The 15,663-nt window shown below is 44.7% G+C and overlaps 1 protein-coding gene across 1 annotated transcript in view; it reads right to left on the bottom strand.

Annotated features, from left to right (window-relative positions):
* LOC144792666 (derlin-2-like) overlaps positions 1-15,261 on the bottom strand; it is an 86,746-nt gene extending 71,485 nt beyond the window's left edge. The window contains exons 1-3 of the mRNA XM_078667814.1: positions 15,046-15,261; positions 12,990-13,055; positions 12,360-12,433 (exon numbers count right to left, since the gene is read on the bottom strand). Coding sequence (XP_078523940.1) covers positions 12,360-12,433; positions 12,990-13,055; positions 15,046-15,138 — 233 coding nt within the window. The 5' untranslated portion in view covers positions 15,139-15,261. The remainder of the gene's footprint in view (positions 1-12,359; positions 12,434-12,989; positions 13,056-15,045) is intronic.
* Positions 15,262-15,663: the final 402 nt, after the last annotated feature.

Here is a 15,663-nt window from a genome sequence, read left to right as displayed (position 1 = left end):
ACACTAGCATTATCACCCACCCATTTCAGAACTCATTTGCAGCAGGAAAAACAAACAGCACTTAGCCGCCACTGCAGCAATGATTCAGAAAAGGGGGTGGTGATGAACAGAGTGCCTGAATTAAGCAGACCACTCTTACCCAGTCCAAAGATCAGGGCTTGATCCATCACCGTTTTTTAGCTCACTGCACCATCCCAGCTCAGAACTTGGCTATATGCAAATGAGTCTGTTCCTGTCCCAGTGCATGATGGGAACAGGGCAAACCAAACTACCAAGCCAATTCTTGTACTGGGAAGGAAACAAGCTTCCGGGGACCGGTTTCTGCCATTTCAGGCGTCGTCGGCCCGGCTTGCTTGAATCCTGATGGTGCAATGAGCAAGGGACTCACATCTGAGTATACCCTTCCACGCTTATGGTGGACAAAATGATTCAGAAAAGGGGGTGGTGATGAACAGAGTGCCTGAATTAAGCAGACCACTCTTACCCAGTCCAAAGATCAGGGCTTGATCCATCACCGTTTTTTAGCTCACTGCACCATCCCAGCTCAGAACTTGGCTATATGCAAATTAGTCTGTTCCTGTCCCAGTGCATGATGGGAACAGGGCAAACCAAACTACCAAGCCAATTCTTGTACTGGGAAGGAAACAAGCTTCCGGGGACCGGTTTCTGCTATTTCAGGCGTCGTCGGCCCGGCTTGCTTGAATCCTGATGGTGCAATGAGCAAGGGACTCACATCTGAGTATACCCTTCCACGCTTATGGTGGACAAAATGATTCAGAAAAGGGGGTGGCTTGGTAGTTTGGTCTGCCCTGTTCCCATGATGCACGGGGCCAGGGACAGACTAATTTGCATATAGCCAGGTTCTGAGCTGGGATGGGGCAGTGAGCTAAATAACGGTGATGGATCAAGCCCTGATCTTTGGACTGGGTAAGAGTGGTCTGCTTAATTCAGACACTCTGTTCATCACCACCCCCTTTTCTGAACTGCAGCAATGAGGCAGTTCCAACACATGAGACGAGTTTAAACATCCTCAGTCCATTTGGAAACAAACATATACCCACGCCTATAGACGACATGGATCCTGTCGAAATAAACAACAAGAAGCAATACCAACACACTACGCCTCAACACCTATTGGCAACAGTGTATCGAAGTGGCCAGGATCTCTCATTTTCTACCCAATATGATGACACATCCTTCAATTTTAAAAACGCTGAAAATTCCCCCACTGTGCAGTATTCACAAAAAAGGGAAAACCCAAGTGAGATTCCGGATTCACTGACTTTACTGTCTCCGGACCTCCAATTATTACAGGAGGAGAAAGCCAGATCACCGCCGAAAATAGTCTGGATGCACTTGTTAAATACCCTTGACACCATCGGTAAAGCTATGATCTATCACACCAACAAGGTAGACACCCAAGTGGATCTCTTAAACATCTTAGCTATCCATGCACAGGGTGTTGAACAAAGGTTGCAAAACTTCAGTGACATGATCAAGAGGGTGCGGCAAGAACGAGAAACTACTTTTCAAACATGTCATTGCCACTGCACTCAAATAATAGATCAATTAGCTGTAGTCCCAGGTTTAATGTCTGAATGATTGGGGGTCTCCAGGGACACTGCATTCAAGACCAACCCACCGGTCAACAAGGTGAAAGAAACACTGAGGGAAGAGGATCCGGCTTGTCCTAGCCCCCTGAAGGAGCAAAATGCAAAAGCACTGGAGTCCAACCTAGCCCAAACACCTGGAAATATTAATAAATCTCCACCAACAGTAGTCTTAAGCAACCCAGCCCCCCTGGTCACTCCATCAACTGATCATATTACCAAGTCACCAAAAATAATAGCCCCACTGTCCAAGCGGGAAAGAAAACGCTTGAGAAAGGCAAGAAATGGGAAAAACAAAGACAGGCCCAGAATGCAACCAGCACCACGAAGAAGCAAGACGCCACTCAAAGTGAAGTTGAGACAATATCGACAAACACTGAGGGTGTCAGCCCAGAGGTTTAAACTTCCCCATCTACGAATAAGATCTCTATCTCAATAAGTCAAATCGAACCCATAACAGGACACTCGCAGTCACCAAATGTATACAGTATATTCAAGCCTATAAAAAAAGAAAAGAAACGGCACTCATCAACCCAGGCCACACAAACCATTAAAAACACCACCACAATGGGTCTTAACATGTCAGAAGTCACTTCAACCAGTGCAAAGGATGCCATCCCCCACAAGGAGGGCGACGACGAGGTCAGGACCAATCATAAAATAACAAACAATCACCGCATGGGAAGTGGCGCAGCAACGACTGTAAAGTACAATGACTTATACAACCAAAATAGTACATCTAATGATCAAAATGTTCATAATCATGGCCCGACCACCCAGGGACAAATCACGGAGGAGAAACAAATCGGAAACAGTGTGGATATCGAACAGTGGCCGGTCTCGCCTGATCTCATCATTGACTATAAAAAGTTGGATTTTATCCCCCATTACGAGTGTATTACTAAAACTATTTAAAGCACTCCCTTCCTTGAGTCACATCAGCACCAGTAACCTAGAAAGCATAGAGTTTAAGCTTAATCCCGACCCAACAGGTCACAAAATTACCACAGCAACTTTCACTGATAATTCTACCATCGAACAGATCTGGCGGCAGCAGGAGTCATTTGCAAAATAGGGCATAGAAATAAAAAAGCAGTCTCCCCCCGTTACCCGAGTCCGCTACAACTATTAAACCCATCAGAGAGTATGCTGAGAGGCGCGAAAGGCCCGGATGAACACAGCACAACAAAGAGCACAGTCCAAACTGAAAGGAAAATCACCATCACGTTTGCTCACCCTGAAGCAAACAAGCATACTGGTCATAGGCAGACAAACATAACCGGAACCATTGACAGAATGGCATGATTAAATTCGACCAGAGGAACAAAACCAGAAACAACCGTATCATTTGTTCCTGTAAAGTCAATGGCCTAAGCACAAAACTAGAAGATCCCAACTTCATGGAATTCATTAAACAGTATGACCTTCTTCCAGGCGCGCAACACCCATTGGGCTCACGGGGCTTCAGCCCCCCCCGTCGTGTGTGTCAGCCCGGGCTGACACAGCTTCACGTGCTGGCGAGCATCTAATTGCAGCCGCACCCGAGTAGTTAACAGGTCTTAAATGCCTCATTTACAAGTAAATGGTATTTTAGAGAAAGAAAACATGACGCAGACCTGCTTACATGTTGCAGCTCTCTTACAGTTAGGAAATTACGTGGATTAGGCACGCTCTGCCATAAAAGTGGACTTGTACATTTGGTGAGCTAAACGCACAGTGACGATTTCCTCCTTGAATATGCAGCACATCTTGGTAAATATTTGATGGCGCTTTGGTTTCACTATAGTAGAAGGGCTGACATAGTTTCCTTCGGTAACTGTTTTGTCTTTGGGGCATTTTAATTGGAAGACGCGGGGGATAAGGTGTAAATAAATGACAGTATTATCTGTGCTGTGCGTGCCAAAACATCACATGAGCGCAGGAATGTAAAACTTGCAATCTTAGTGGCTGTAGTAGATGAGGCAAAGCCTTTGCATTCATATTATATGTGAAGTGTTTAAAGTGTTAACTGTGACATAATATTGGGAGCTCTTGTTTGCAGTCAGAGTGCTGCCACACGGGAATTATGGAATGTATTTCTGTATTTATTTTTCAATTAACTGAAGCATGAACCAGGCCCTGTTAGGCATCAGAGCTCTACTACCATTTACACAAGATAACATCATTGTGCCTTGGAGGCCTGTTTCTTGCTGTTGTTGTGTCCAGGCAGTTAAGTGTTCGAAAATAAAACTGCAACATCAAGGGCGCTTTAGATGCCTGGGTCTAGATAGAACGTCACAGGCAGGAGCCGGTGAATTGCCATCAGCGTCATCATAAGTGACACAACATATCTGAGGAGTGTCTGTAGCAGTGAGACATTCACTGAGATGGGGGTCCATGTCCTGTACCTCAGTCGTGCACATCCAAGTTCACGAGGAGTGAACACGGTAGCAGTGGAATAGTAACATTTCTGAGTCTTCCACGCAGTGCTCAAACATTTCCCGCTCTGACAACACGGAGGGAATTCTCTTCTATAGCACACACTGCATATTAAGTCACATCTCGGCCATTCTTATCTGTATAATAAAAATACTTAAGAAAACATTGGCCGAGAGAAGCGACGTATTTGTAAAGGGCTGTGGTGGGCCCTAGGCCCTCATGCTGGCAAACACTCATGCACTGACGCAGGACACACTGGAGGTCTGGTGCAACTGGCCCAGAGCACGTGGGCTCGGCCTCTTTTATTACTCCTGTGTCACCTGACCAGTGACATCAGTGGTGGGTGGGTGTTCAGTGTAGATACAGGCTCAGCACTAGAATGCTGACTTGTGCTGGGCATTACAGTATTCATCTGTTAAAGGTTTTCTAGTGCGCCCTGATGGGTTCGGCCTGGCTCGCTGACTGGTATGTGTGATGTATTCACAAGGCCCCGTTGCAGCAGAAGGAGCCTTGTATGTCACCTGAACCTAATATAAGGACTTTGGCATTGAAAGAGATCTCTCCCTGTAGGAGAAATTGACAAGTTAGTGGGGCTCATACATTGCCCTGCTTCTTCTCCCTATTGCTACGACTATCTACAGCACTCCAATGCCTTACTAAATAAATGCACAAAACAGAAGAGCTTTAAAATGAACTAAACAAGGATTTCATGATGTGATGTTTTCCTTTCTCATAAGGGGTCAGGTCATTCCATATTGTGATTGAATGTGGTATCTCTCGCTGCTTGAATCCTGCCTACCTATCGGCCACTTCTTACACATGCACTTCTACAAAGGGGACTCTTTGTGCGGGTCTTATGTGGGTCCGTAACACCAAAATATGTGTTTTTAGTGCCTTCTTAAAGCAAGTCAAGGTGGACGGATATCTCAGCAATTCTCGGAGAGAGTCCAGATCTTACTGACCAAGTTGATTGGCACTGTCACTCTCCTCAGAGCGTCACAACACTGCTTACTGAAGTAGCTGTGAGCACTTTATATATGGTCTCAATCAATCAATCAGATAGATGGGCCTAGGGCAGAAAAAGCTCTGAAGCCTTAATTTTAAAGTTGACTTGTGGGACTTTCAAAAACAATTTATCCTAGGTTCTTAGATTTTTTATGTTACAGTAGAGTGAGATTCTGCTGGATAGATAGAGGAGGACCAAGTACATATATTCATCCTACAGCAGTGTATACATGTATACATCCAGCAGTCAAGTTTGAATAGGATTCCATCTCATAACTGGTAACCAGTGAAGGGATTTAGAGCTGCTGCTGTACCATGATCGCTTCTACCCAACGCTGAGACAGGTGAGGCATTCTGGGCCATCTGCAACCGATTGAGCCGTGAAGCTGGAGGGCCATTATAGGTGCAGTTATATTAATACAGTCTCAAGTTAATAACAGCCCCCGCAACTTCAAAGCAGAAGAGAGTGAGTGCATGACGTGTCTCACCTTTGCTTGTTGGTGGCAGCAACTCTTAATTACAAGCCCTTGCTTACCTAGAGGCATGATCTGCGTCACATTTTGGCATTAGATACTGTCTCTGTCTTTTGCACACTGACTGTTTGGGGAAGTTACGAGGAGGGTGGCTCTCTCATTGGTTCCAATTAGGATTATAACTGTCTGGTGATAGATGGAGTTCACAAAGAATTCACAGCTTTAATGTTCCTTAGTACTAATATACTTCATATTTACGTGCTTTTATTATGCAGAATGCAGTAGTATACGAACCCATATTTCACAGGGATTGCCATTGAATATAGATTTCATCATCAAAATGATTTCCCCCAAACCACTCTGCGGAGCTTTACATTGTGAAGAATATTGAGAGTATGTGGCTTGGAGGACCACATTATGCAGCAAGGTTATCTAATTTGTGTCTAAAAAATTGCAATTTAGGTGGCACATTATATATATATTTATTTTTTTAATTTTTATATAGCACAAACTAGACCGAGACATCGAGTATCAGAGCACTTTACATGAGCACCAGTTTTGTTACAGATGTACACATTAATTTTTGTTAGGCACTGGGAGATTAAGTGATTTGTCCAGAATCACAGGATGTTGAGCATCGTTGCTGAGACTTGAACCCGGTTCCCCAGGTCCAAGGTCCACCGCTCTAGCCGCAAGGCTACATCCTCATTAGCTAGAAGCAACATTCTTTGTTAATTCTAAAGAATAGGTAGTAAAATGATATGGCAACTGTGGTAAATCTATAATTATGTGGTAAACCCTGCAGCCATTGTATCACATATATCCGAAGTCCCTCACCATTGCCCACTATTATATCAACAATTTATTCATGCAAGTATATAAAACCTAAACATTTTAAACAGGGTTTTCATGCTAACTACCCAACACAAAGATGTAATATAAAACTACATAACACTAATGTGTAATATGTAGCCATCTCTGGGCTCTCTCCAGGCGTGCAACGCCCATTGGTCTCAAAGGGCTTCAACCCCTCCCCCCTATCGTGTGTGTCAGCACGGCTGAGACAGCGTCCTGGGCACAAACACAGCCCCACCCGAGCACTTTACAGGTCTTTTAAAAGACCATTTGCTTGTTAATGACGCTTTGTGGTTTTTTCACCCCTTTTTAGAGAGCCCCTGCATCTCCATTCTGCATACTGCTGGAAGAATTATCCCCACCCGAAATTTTTTCTTAGCCCCCCCCGAAATTTGTCTCTAGTTGCGCCTCTGCCTTCTTCTTTTAAAAGAGACGTGGCAGATAAACCCTTCACCAATGGTGGGATATTAAGAATATCTAATTCCGGCAAAAAAAGAATCGAAACACGGAAGAGCAAATGGGGGCCTTTCCATCTTTGTCTCAACATACATCTCATGGCAAGTTTCTGAAGTAGATCTCGACTCAGCTTGGATGTTATGTCTCAAACTAGAGGCCGCACCCTCTTTTAGCCTGCTAATATTGAATGTTTACATCCACCCTTCACCGAAACAAAAGAGATCATGTATCGAGACCTTATCAGCAACACTGGCTACCCTCAAACTTGCCCACCCTCAGGCCAACATCATACTATCAGGAGATTTCAACATGAATCTACTACAAGGCCACAAAGAAAGATCAACAGGCCACACTCGACCTAGCAAACGAGGTGATACACACGGTAATAGATGCGCATCCCTGCTGGAGGAACAGTCTATGTGCACATTAAACGGACAAGTCTCGCCGGGCTGTCTCCCAGCATACACCAGGGTCACGCAAAAAACAGGATCTACCATTGATTATACACTAACAGATAACGACATCCTCTCACACATCTCAAATGTCCAAATAATAGAAAGGACAGAAAGCGACCACTATCCTCAAACCTTCTCCTTGCATATAAGCACGGCAAATCCAATACCAGATAAAGCAATGTCCCAACAAACACAATGTTACAATCTGAAACGACTCACTTGGAAAAGGGAAAATATAGGCGATATTGTGGCCACATGCACTGCTCTTCTGGAAGCTTTAAAGTCGAACCATCATGTATAACAGCCTGGGTATCCTTCACACATGATCTAAATAGGGAATTCACAAGAAAAGGCAACGGCCGCAAAGTAGGAAGGTCAGCAGAGTCAGCGTGGTTTAATAATAACTTAAGGAAACAAAAAAAACAACTGAATAAACATTTAAGACAACTACGAACTCGAGGTTCAGAACCTTCACAGGGCATTCTCTCCCTAATATCAAAATTAAGGAAAAACCTAAAAAGGGACATCAAGGTGGCTAAGAAAAACTATAGTGAACTGCTTTGGACAAAACTCCATCATGCCACCAAACAAAGAGACTCCAAGCACTTCTGGGATGTCATTAACCAGATATCAAATGGCAAGAACCGCCATTTTAACTCAGAAATAATGGAGGATGCCTGGAGAGCACACATCGAACATACATACAACGCCATTCCACCTACTGACATTGCAAATTATGGAGTCTCTAACGTAGGAATATCCCATGACATAGTAAAGTCAGAACGCCCTGATTTCACCCTGGAGATCTCACAAGAGCAGGTCCTAAACATCATAAAAAAATCTAAGGCCTGAAGGAGCTTCAGGGCCCAGCGGTTTGCCAAACGCTTTATTCCGGCACGACCCCCCTTTCTGGTCAGGTATCCTTACTCCGCTCTTCACACACGTGCTAACAGCACAATCCCTGACTCCTGGCGAGGAATCATCTTAAACCCTATATATAAATCAGGCTTACGATCGGACCCCGGCAATTATAGAATGATTGCACTAATTGACGTTGAGGCTAAGATTTATGCTTCAAACCTGCTGGCATATCTAGAAGAATGGGTGAGCCGTACAAATCTGATACCAAATACACAAACCGGCTTTCGGGTTGAAATGGGCACCCTCACAAACATCTTAGCGGTTACTCTTCTAGCGAAACAAGCACACATGAAAAAACGGACTCTCCACGCGTGCTTTATCGGCCTTAAAGCAGCGTTCAATAAAGTATCAAGAGCAAGGTTATGGGCCAAAATGCAAAATTGGGGGTTACCAACCAAACTTCTGGCGGCGATAATGAACCTTTACTCAAACACGTGGGTACAAGTAAAGAAAGGAGACGGGCGCAGTATAACAAGCAAGATTCCAACAAAAAATTGATTAAAACAGGGGTGTGTGTTGGCCCCCTGCCTTTTTAACATCTATACTGCTGACCTTGAGAAACATCTCCAACAAGTTCAAACCGACCCCCTAAATTGGGCAACACGCCAATCTCTAGCCTCCAATATGCAGACAACATTGTTCTTCTATCTCAAACACCGATAGGCCTGCAGCGATCAATGGCCCAACTAGGAGCATACATGATCACAGCCCAATTAACAATAACTCACAAGAAAACTAAGGTGCTATGTTTTTCCAAACATCGGAAAACAGGGTCAAAAGGTAAATTCATTTGGAATCTAGATGGCAAACCAATATCCTCAATGAATTCATACAAATACCTTGGGTTTCAACTTGAACACAACCTCAACTTTAACAACCAGCTGAACCAAGGAAAAATGAAGGCAAAACAACTCCACTACGCCTTTAAAATTCTAGAGAGAAAGTTAAAAGGCTGCTCAACAGTGTTTTTACAATCATTTACGATTTCTTTTTAATGAAATCAAATAAAAGTATCATTGACTGATTAAACTAATATATTTTATTATTTATTAAACATCCAACTCAATGGTGGAGTTAGACTTTAAAAAATAAACATTTAGGGAAAGAGACTTTTAAAAGGTTTAACTTTACGTGCCTGAGCTTCCAGTCCGCTAATTAGCATTACCCTGCTGAAAGGAGACCCTGCCAGTGCTTCTCTTTACATAGGTGTGAAAACTGCTTCCTGAGCAGGAACAGTGGCTTACGCCTTTTCACAGGCAGACCTGGGTATGAAGTTTTTATAGATTTCAGCTCAGGAAGGACAGCTGGGGAGGGTTTAGGAACTTCATTAACCTGAAAGTGACAATAGTGAGGCCTGGCCAGTCAAGTGTAAAAGGATACCGTAGGTCTTCTGTTGCCAGTTTGGCACCAATCAAGTGGGAGGGGGAGCTGGTTCCAGAACCAGTTTGGTGTAGCTGAGGACTGCTAATTTCCTTAAACACATCCCTGTGTGGCACACAAGCTCTCCTCAGGGGCAGAAATATTCTGCTATGTTTGATTTACCTGAAAATAGTGAAATGTGGGATAGTTTGTAGTAAGGCAAACATGATGTGCTGTAAAAGTGGGAAGTGTTTTTATCATTAGTTAAGGAGCATCCTGGAGTCACCCACGCCCACTGGATGCTGAAACCTACAAAGCCGTCACCTCAACCACAGCTCATCAGAACATTCTCTGGAACTGTAGAGAGCAGATGATGACTGCATATGCTTTTTGACGCCTCTGTGCATACCTGAAGGTAAGAACGTGCTGCCACCTATAAGCAGGACTTCATGGGTCACTTGGTTAACCACCTGTGTGACTACAGAGACACAAGAAGCTGCAAGAGGCCTTTTCCTGAAGTGCCAAGCTGGCAATTATCAACTGGAACTGGACCGGGCCTGGTGTTGGCTCTACTGGAGTGAGCCCTGGCCCTTAATTCCTGTTCCTGAGGTCTTGGGAGTCTTAGAGGTTACCAAGAAGAGCTACTTCAGAAACTCTGAAAAGTTAAGACTTTCAAGAACTCCAGAGCGTCAGCGGGTCGTCGTGGCAGCGGCATCTGTTTTTAATGAAACTTTGTAAGATACAGCTTTAGGCTTGTCCTGTAGGAGAATTTTGAGGTACATAAAAACACTAAGGGCCTAACTTAGAGCTTGGCAGAGAGGGAGCTCCATCGCTGTTACAACGTTATTTCCTCCTCGCCAAGACTATGGTCTGCCCGCCCAATTTAAATACGAGCAGACCACAGTTTGAAGACGTTGTCAGTCTTCCATGATGGCCCAACAGAGAATTAGCTATACATCCGCTCACTTAATTTAGAAAGGAGGACATAAAGCCATTTTTCAGTGCCCATTACCGCCAGGATAAACCTTGCCAAAAATGGCACTAAAAATTGCTCGATGCCCCCCTTAGCCATGGGAAGCAGCTCACACGGAGAGGGGGGGCTTTTTTATTTATATAAAAAGTCCAGCTTTAGCATCTTCTTTTTGAAATTATTATTTTTTTAACTTTGCTTATGGCTCTGTCATATTTCCAAAAGTCCACTAGAAAAGTTACTATGCCTTGGCAAGAACCGCCATGACAGCAGTTCCTGTCAATGCTTGAAATGTTTGCAGGGCAGCTGACATATAAAAATTTGGTGGGCAGCACCTCCATCAGAGTGACAGAGCAATTTACTACTTCGCCCTTGCAGACGATGGGCCGACCGTCAAAATATAAACCAGTCCCTAATTCCGATGGGCTTAGCAATAGCGAGAAAAGTACCTGTCCAGAGCAAGAAATAATTGGCTGAAAAGTTTTTATTTCACCCACTCTGAGCGCTTCCTGACGAAATCAATTAATTTAGAGGGAACACGTCAACTAGCTTATCAGGCTCCGAGAGCATTTTGGTGGATTTAGCTTGCAACCTTGCCCCTTGGAGAATTGTGCCTTCTACTTCAGAGACTAAGGGCCGTATTACGAGTATGGAGGTCATATGGTCCATAGGACCACCGTACTCATGGTGGCGGTCTGACCAACGCCAAGCTGCGAGCCCCACCTGCAGTATTAGGAATTTTGCAGTTGGACAGCCACAGAACCACTATGCCAGCCTAGGATCCATGATCCGGCTGGGGTGGTGCAGCAGTCAGAGGCAGGAATATGCATGTTCCGAATTACCTTTCCACCGCCCTTTTCATGTCAGTGAGCCCGCTATGAAAAGGGCAGCACAGAAGCAACTAAAGGCACCTCAATAGGGCCTCCTGCCGCCTCTGGGCCTAGGGGACAATACGCGGTGCTCCCCTGGAATTGCGCCACCTTTCCTGCATGGAGTGGCATGCACAAAATGGTGCATGCCATGCCATACAGGAATGTGCAATCGGCACTCTCACTGCGGCAGTCAGCATGTTAGGCTCTTCTATGTGCCTAACAGACAAATGTAGTGAGACCGCTGCAGACCCGCCTGCTCGACCTGGATTAAACTAGTAATCCGGCGGGCGGTCGGACGCACCGAAGCTTTGTTGGTCCTCCAGTGGACGACGCGGTGGCAGCGCCACTGAACGACTGCCAAACTCGTAATAGGACCTAAGTCAGAAGGTAAAATAAACTAACCCGATTGGGATATCCAACTCGGACACCATTGATAGTTTAATTGGTGCTTCACTTTTTCTTGGTGCTTTATCCCTTAAATCTTTTTAAAACATATCACTAGTTCCCCTTATTGGATTTTTGTTCTTTTGGTGTCATCCTACTCATTACAATTCTATTTCGCTAAATTGGTACTCTCTCCCCACACAACAGTCTGCAGACATTAGCCTCAGGTCCAATGGTAGGTACCACAAGGTACCTCCTGCCGTTTGAGGCACCATCTTCTGAAAACGTTACTATGATAGGTGCAAATTGTACATCCGGTCCATACTGATACCACAGAGTATGGTATTTATCTGGTGTGTCATTTGAACATTGTTACGAGTTTTGGTACTTGGAATAGGAAATGATGTGCTAACTGTGGATGTTATCTATCATTCTGAGGTTTGCAAACACAGTTCATGCCTGAATCAGGATTTGCACAGCTCTTCTTGCCAACATCTTCATCAACCTCTCGCCTAACTGCAGAATTAAACTCTGAACCAGAGAGACGACTGTATTGAGTAGTGCAAAAGTGCAAAGGATACAGGAAGATCATGTTAAACAGGAAGCTGAATCCAAGGGGTCCAAAAAAGAGGAAGTTGGTGATGAGCCTCCATATCTGCAAAGTGTGAATAGAGTCAGAAAGAGAGAGACTGTGATCATAAGAGAATTGGACTAGAAACATGAATATGTGCATAAGATGAGAGCTAAAACTGGAGCACGAAAAGATAATGAAATGTGTGTGCTCAAAAGGCAAATGTGACAAGTAAAGATGAGGCGTGATGCATAAAAATTAAACAATATCTAGAGAAAGATCAAACAATCATGGGACATCATAAGTAAATTAAACATTTGTAGAAATATCACATGGAGACAGTCGCACATGCATGACAATAGCAAATAAAATGAAATATTTATTTTAGTTAATTTGACAGGATAAAAATAAGAAGTGGTACATTTTATGTGAAAATATGAGTAGATTTGTATCTAATTATATACCTTTTAATTTATATGTCCCTGTGCCACCCAACAAATTGGAAGCCACGTCTCATCTTTGTCATATTATCGCTCAGTTTGTAAGCCCTCCTTATGTACAGAAACTATAACGAGATACATCACTTCTCTCAGAAGGGCTCCCTGATCTTTCAATACAAACACAAAGGAAAGACTCTTACCTGGAGTTTCCTAAATATTAGGTCGGGGTTGAAGTACAACTGAAAAGGGGTGATAAACTCCAACTGCTGGGGAAGGTCAAAGAAGGAATATGTTAGTGCTACTTAGGGCTTTTTAGCCCCCCACAAGAACGCCAACCAGAAGGTTATGTTTCTTTTTTTTATTTTTTAAAGTTGCTTCTACAGACATAAACAAGCTCAGAGATATTCAACATGCTAAGCCACATTAAATAAGTGCCATAAGGTATAATAAAAGTTTAAGGGCAGAGTCAGGGCTAAAACCAGATCATTGGTGTGCAAATATGGCAAGGCTGTCAAACTATACATATAATGCATATTGTCTTAAACGCATGATAAATAAAACTTAATTTAAATAAGTCCCGTGAAAATGTGGGAGTAATCGACAGTACCTGAGGATAGATGTCTACTCAAACCTGCAAACAATTGTTTAAATGTGCAAAACAGTGCTTAAAGTGCATGTGATCTAGAAGCCATAAAGTGAATTGTTGTTTACCCATGTACTAGGCAAATGGGTAAAAAAAAACATGTAAAAGGTCCATCTGAACAGATATTATAAGTCAATCATTCAAAACGTTAAAATTCAATACTTCTTGGTAAACTTAGTTAGGGCGGTGATCAGACTTATCAGTGTCTTTAAGTAATACTTGTTAACAGGCTGATGTATTTGCCAAATTTTGCCAAGTAGCAGGGCTTCACTAAGTTATAAAACAAATGTGCGGCCTCTTTGCAGGTTTGCGTCCCATGTGTAAGGAACAAGGGTTCTGACAAGGTACGACGGGCATTCAAGAGTGCAGGGCAGCAGCACAAAAGCTGGTTAGATTTTCCTTTTGGTATCTACAAAGTCTGCACTTAACTATCATTGCAACGTAGGGCCATTTTGGGTTCATCTATTTGGTCTGTAAGCACATCAACCTTGCAGCCATGATTTGTTTTGAACATGACTTTCCAATCGTGTGCCAAAGGTATGGCTATGGTCTCAGATACAGCGGTTCGTGGGTGTCACATGAGATGGCCACTGCTGCAAATGCTTGAGTACTCTTTGATTTTAATTTTGCCAAATCAGATAGCATTGACTGCGTTTTTATCTGCCTTTTAAGGCCACAGCATTCCTTTTCCATCCTACCATACCTCACTGGTGCATACTGCCACACCCATCCTACGACCTGCCTTCTGTAAACATCCACTTCCATCCTACCAGCCTGGTGCACACAACCCCTTTTCCATCTTACCCTACCTCACTGATGCATAAAGCAATCAGCGCTCTCTCATCCTACCATACCCCTAGTGCACACAGGACCATCTCATTCTACAGTGCCCCTCGTGCCAACGGTCTTCTTCGTTGGATCTGGTTCACAGAGCCTAATGCAGCACACAGCCCCATTACAAATGACTATACCGCCATGGTGCACACAGCCCGATCCTACCGCACCTCAGGGAAGCATGCAGCCACATCTCGTCGAACAGTACCTTTCCGATGCAAGGATCACCTTTCATCCTACCACACTTGCATGCAACCCAATGTCACCCAACCATGCTTCCCTGGTTCATGCAGCACCATTTCATACTTCCATCCCTGGTGCACACTGCCTCATTCGACTCTACCCATATTTCCTTTTAGGGGAAGCCACCTCCACACCTGCCTGCTTCAGGTAGCTACTAATGAGCACATAATATAACCTTCTTGTGCAGGACCAGCCCAAATTCCCCCTGCATCCTCTCTTTCTCCACTGGCCCACCCTCCACAAGCTTTACCTCTTCACTGAAAGTACCTCTCCTTGTACTTCACCAACCTGAGCCCCCACACCCGCTGCACCCGTATGGGCTCAACTTGCCCTCATTAATCGGTCACTGCCAGCAGCAAAACCACTCCACAGACCCTCCATTTTGCATCCTCCCACTAGAGGGTGCCACCCTCGGTCATGCCCCCTGGAAGCATGTCCTTCTCCACGTTTTCGAGGTCGCACTGCCATTGTGCCATTCTCCAGCTGTTGCTCCAGCACCCTATAAACATCATCAACCCTTGCCCCCGGCTCCATACCACAGCGGCGGTGGTGAGAAGGCATGCCGTGGTGTAGGCGCGGGTCACCGCTGGAATCTGCATGTACTCCTGGGCGAAGCCCTGGTAGGCCATAGCGGAGGCAGCAGCGGCCACCCAGGCCTGCTCCTATGGTCCCTCGAATCCGCTGCTCCGGTCCCTTAATTCAGGAACAGGACAGTACAGAGCTTTGCATGCTTACACAAAGTCCCCGCCCCTGTCCCGGCATCTCAGCAGCCAGCCAATGGCAGGGCTAGCTTGTGTGTGACAGACAGCGTCTTTCTAACAAACCAGAGGGCCTGACGAACGGTCGAAACCCGCCCCAAGAACTCGGGACAGCGGGATAGGAACACCCCCAGCGATTCCCTTTTACGTTACGTAAAACCATTGGCTGCAGGCGGACCCGCTGTTCATTGGACCACATATATAACTGATTGAGTTTTCAGACCAATAGTAGTGAGTTCTAGGCTTACTCAAAAGCGTAGCGGCTGCACGGTACTCCAATGACCATCCAATGCGTCAGGCGGAGGCGTGCCGAGGTCTCGCCACTTCTGTTGTTGTTTTGCGGGATGAAAGTCCACGTGTCTGTTTGAGAGATGGCGGGGCAGCTGTCAGAACAGA

Source organism: Lissotriton helveticus, chromosome 11, assembly GCF_964261635.1.
Source record: "Lissotriton helveticus chromosome 11, aLisHel1.1, whole genome shotgun sequence".
In the NCBI taxonomy this organism is placed as follows: Eukaryota; Metazoa; Chordata; class Amphibia; order Caudata; family Salamandridae; genus Lissotriton; species Lissotriton helveticus.
The sequence above is the reverse complement of the archived record's forward strand: the minus strand, read 5'-3'. Positions and strand labels throughout refer to the sequence as shown.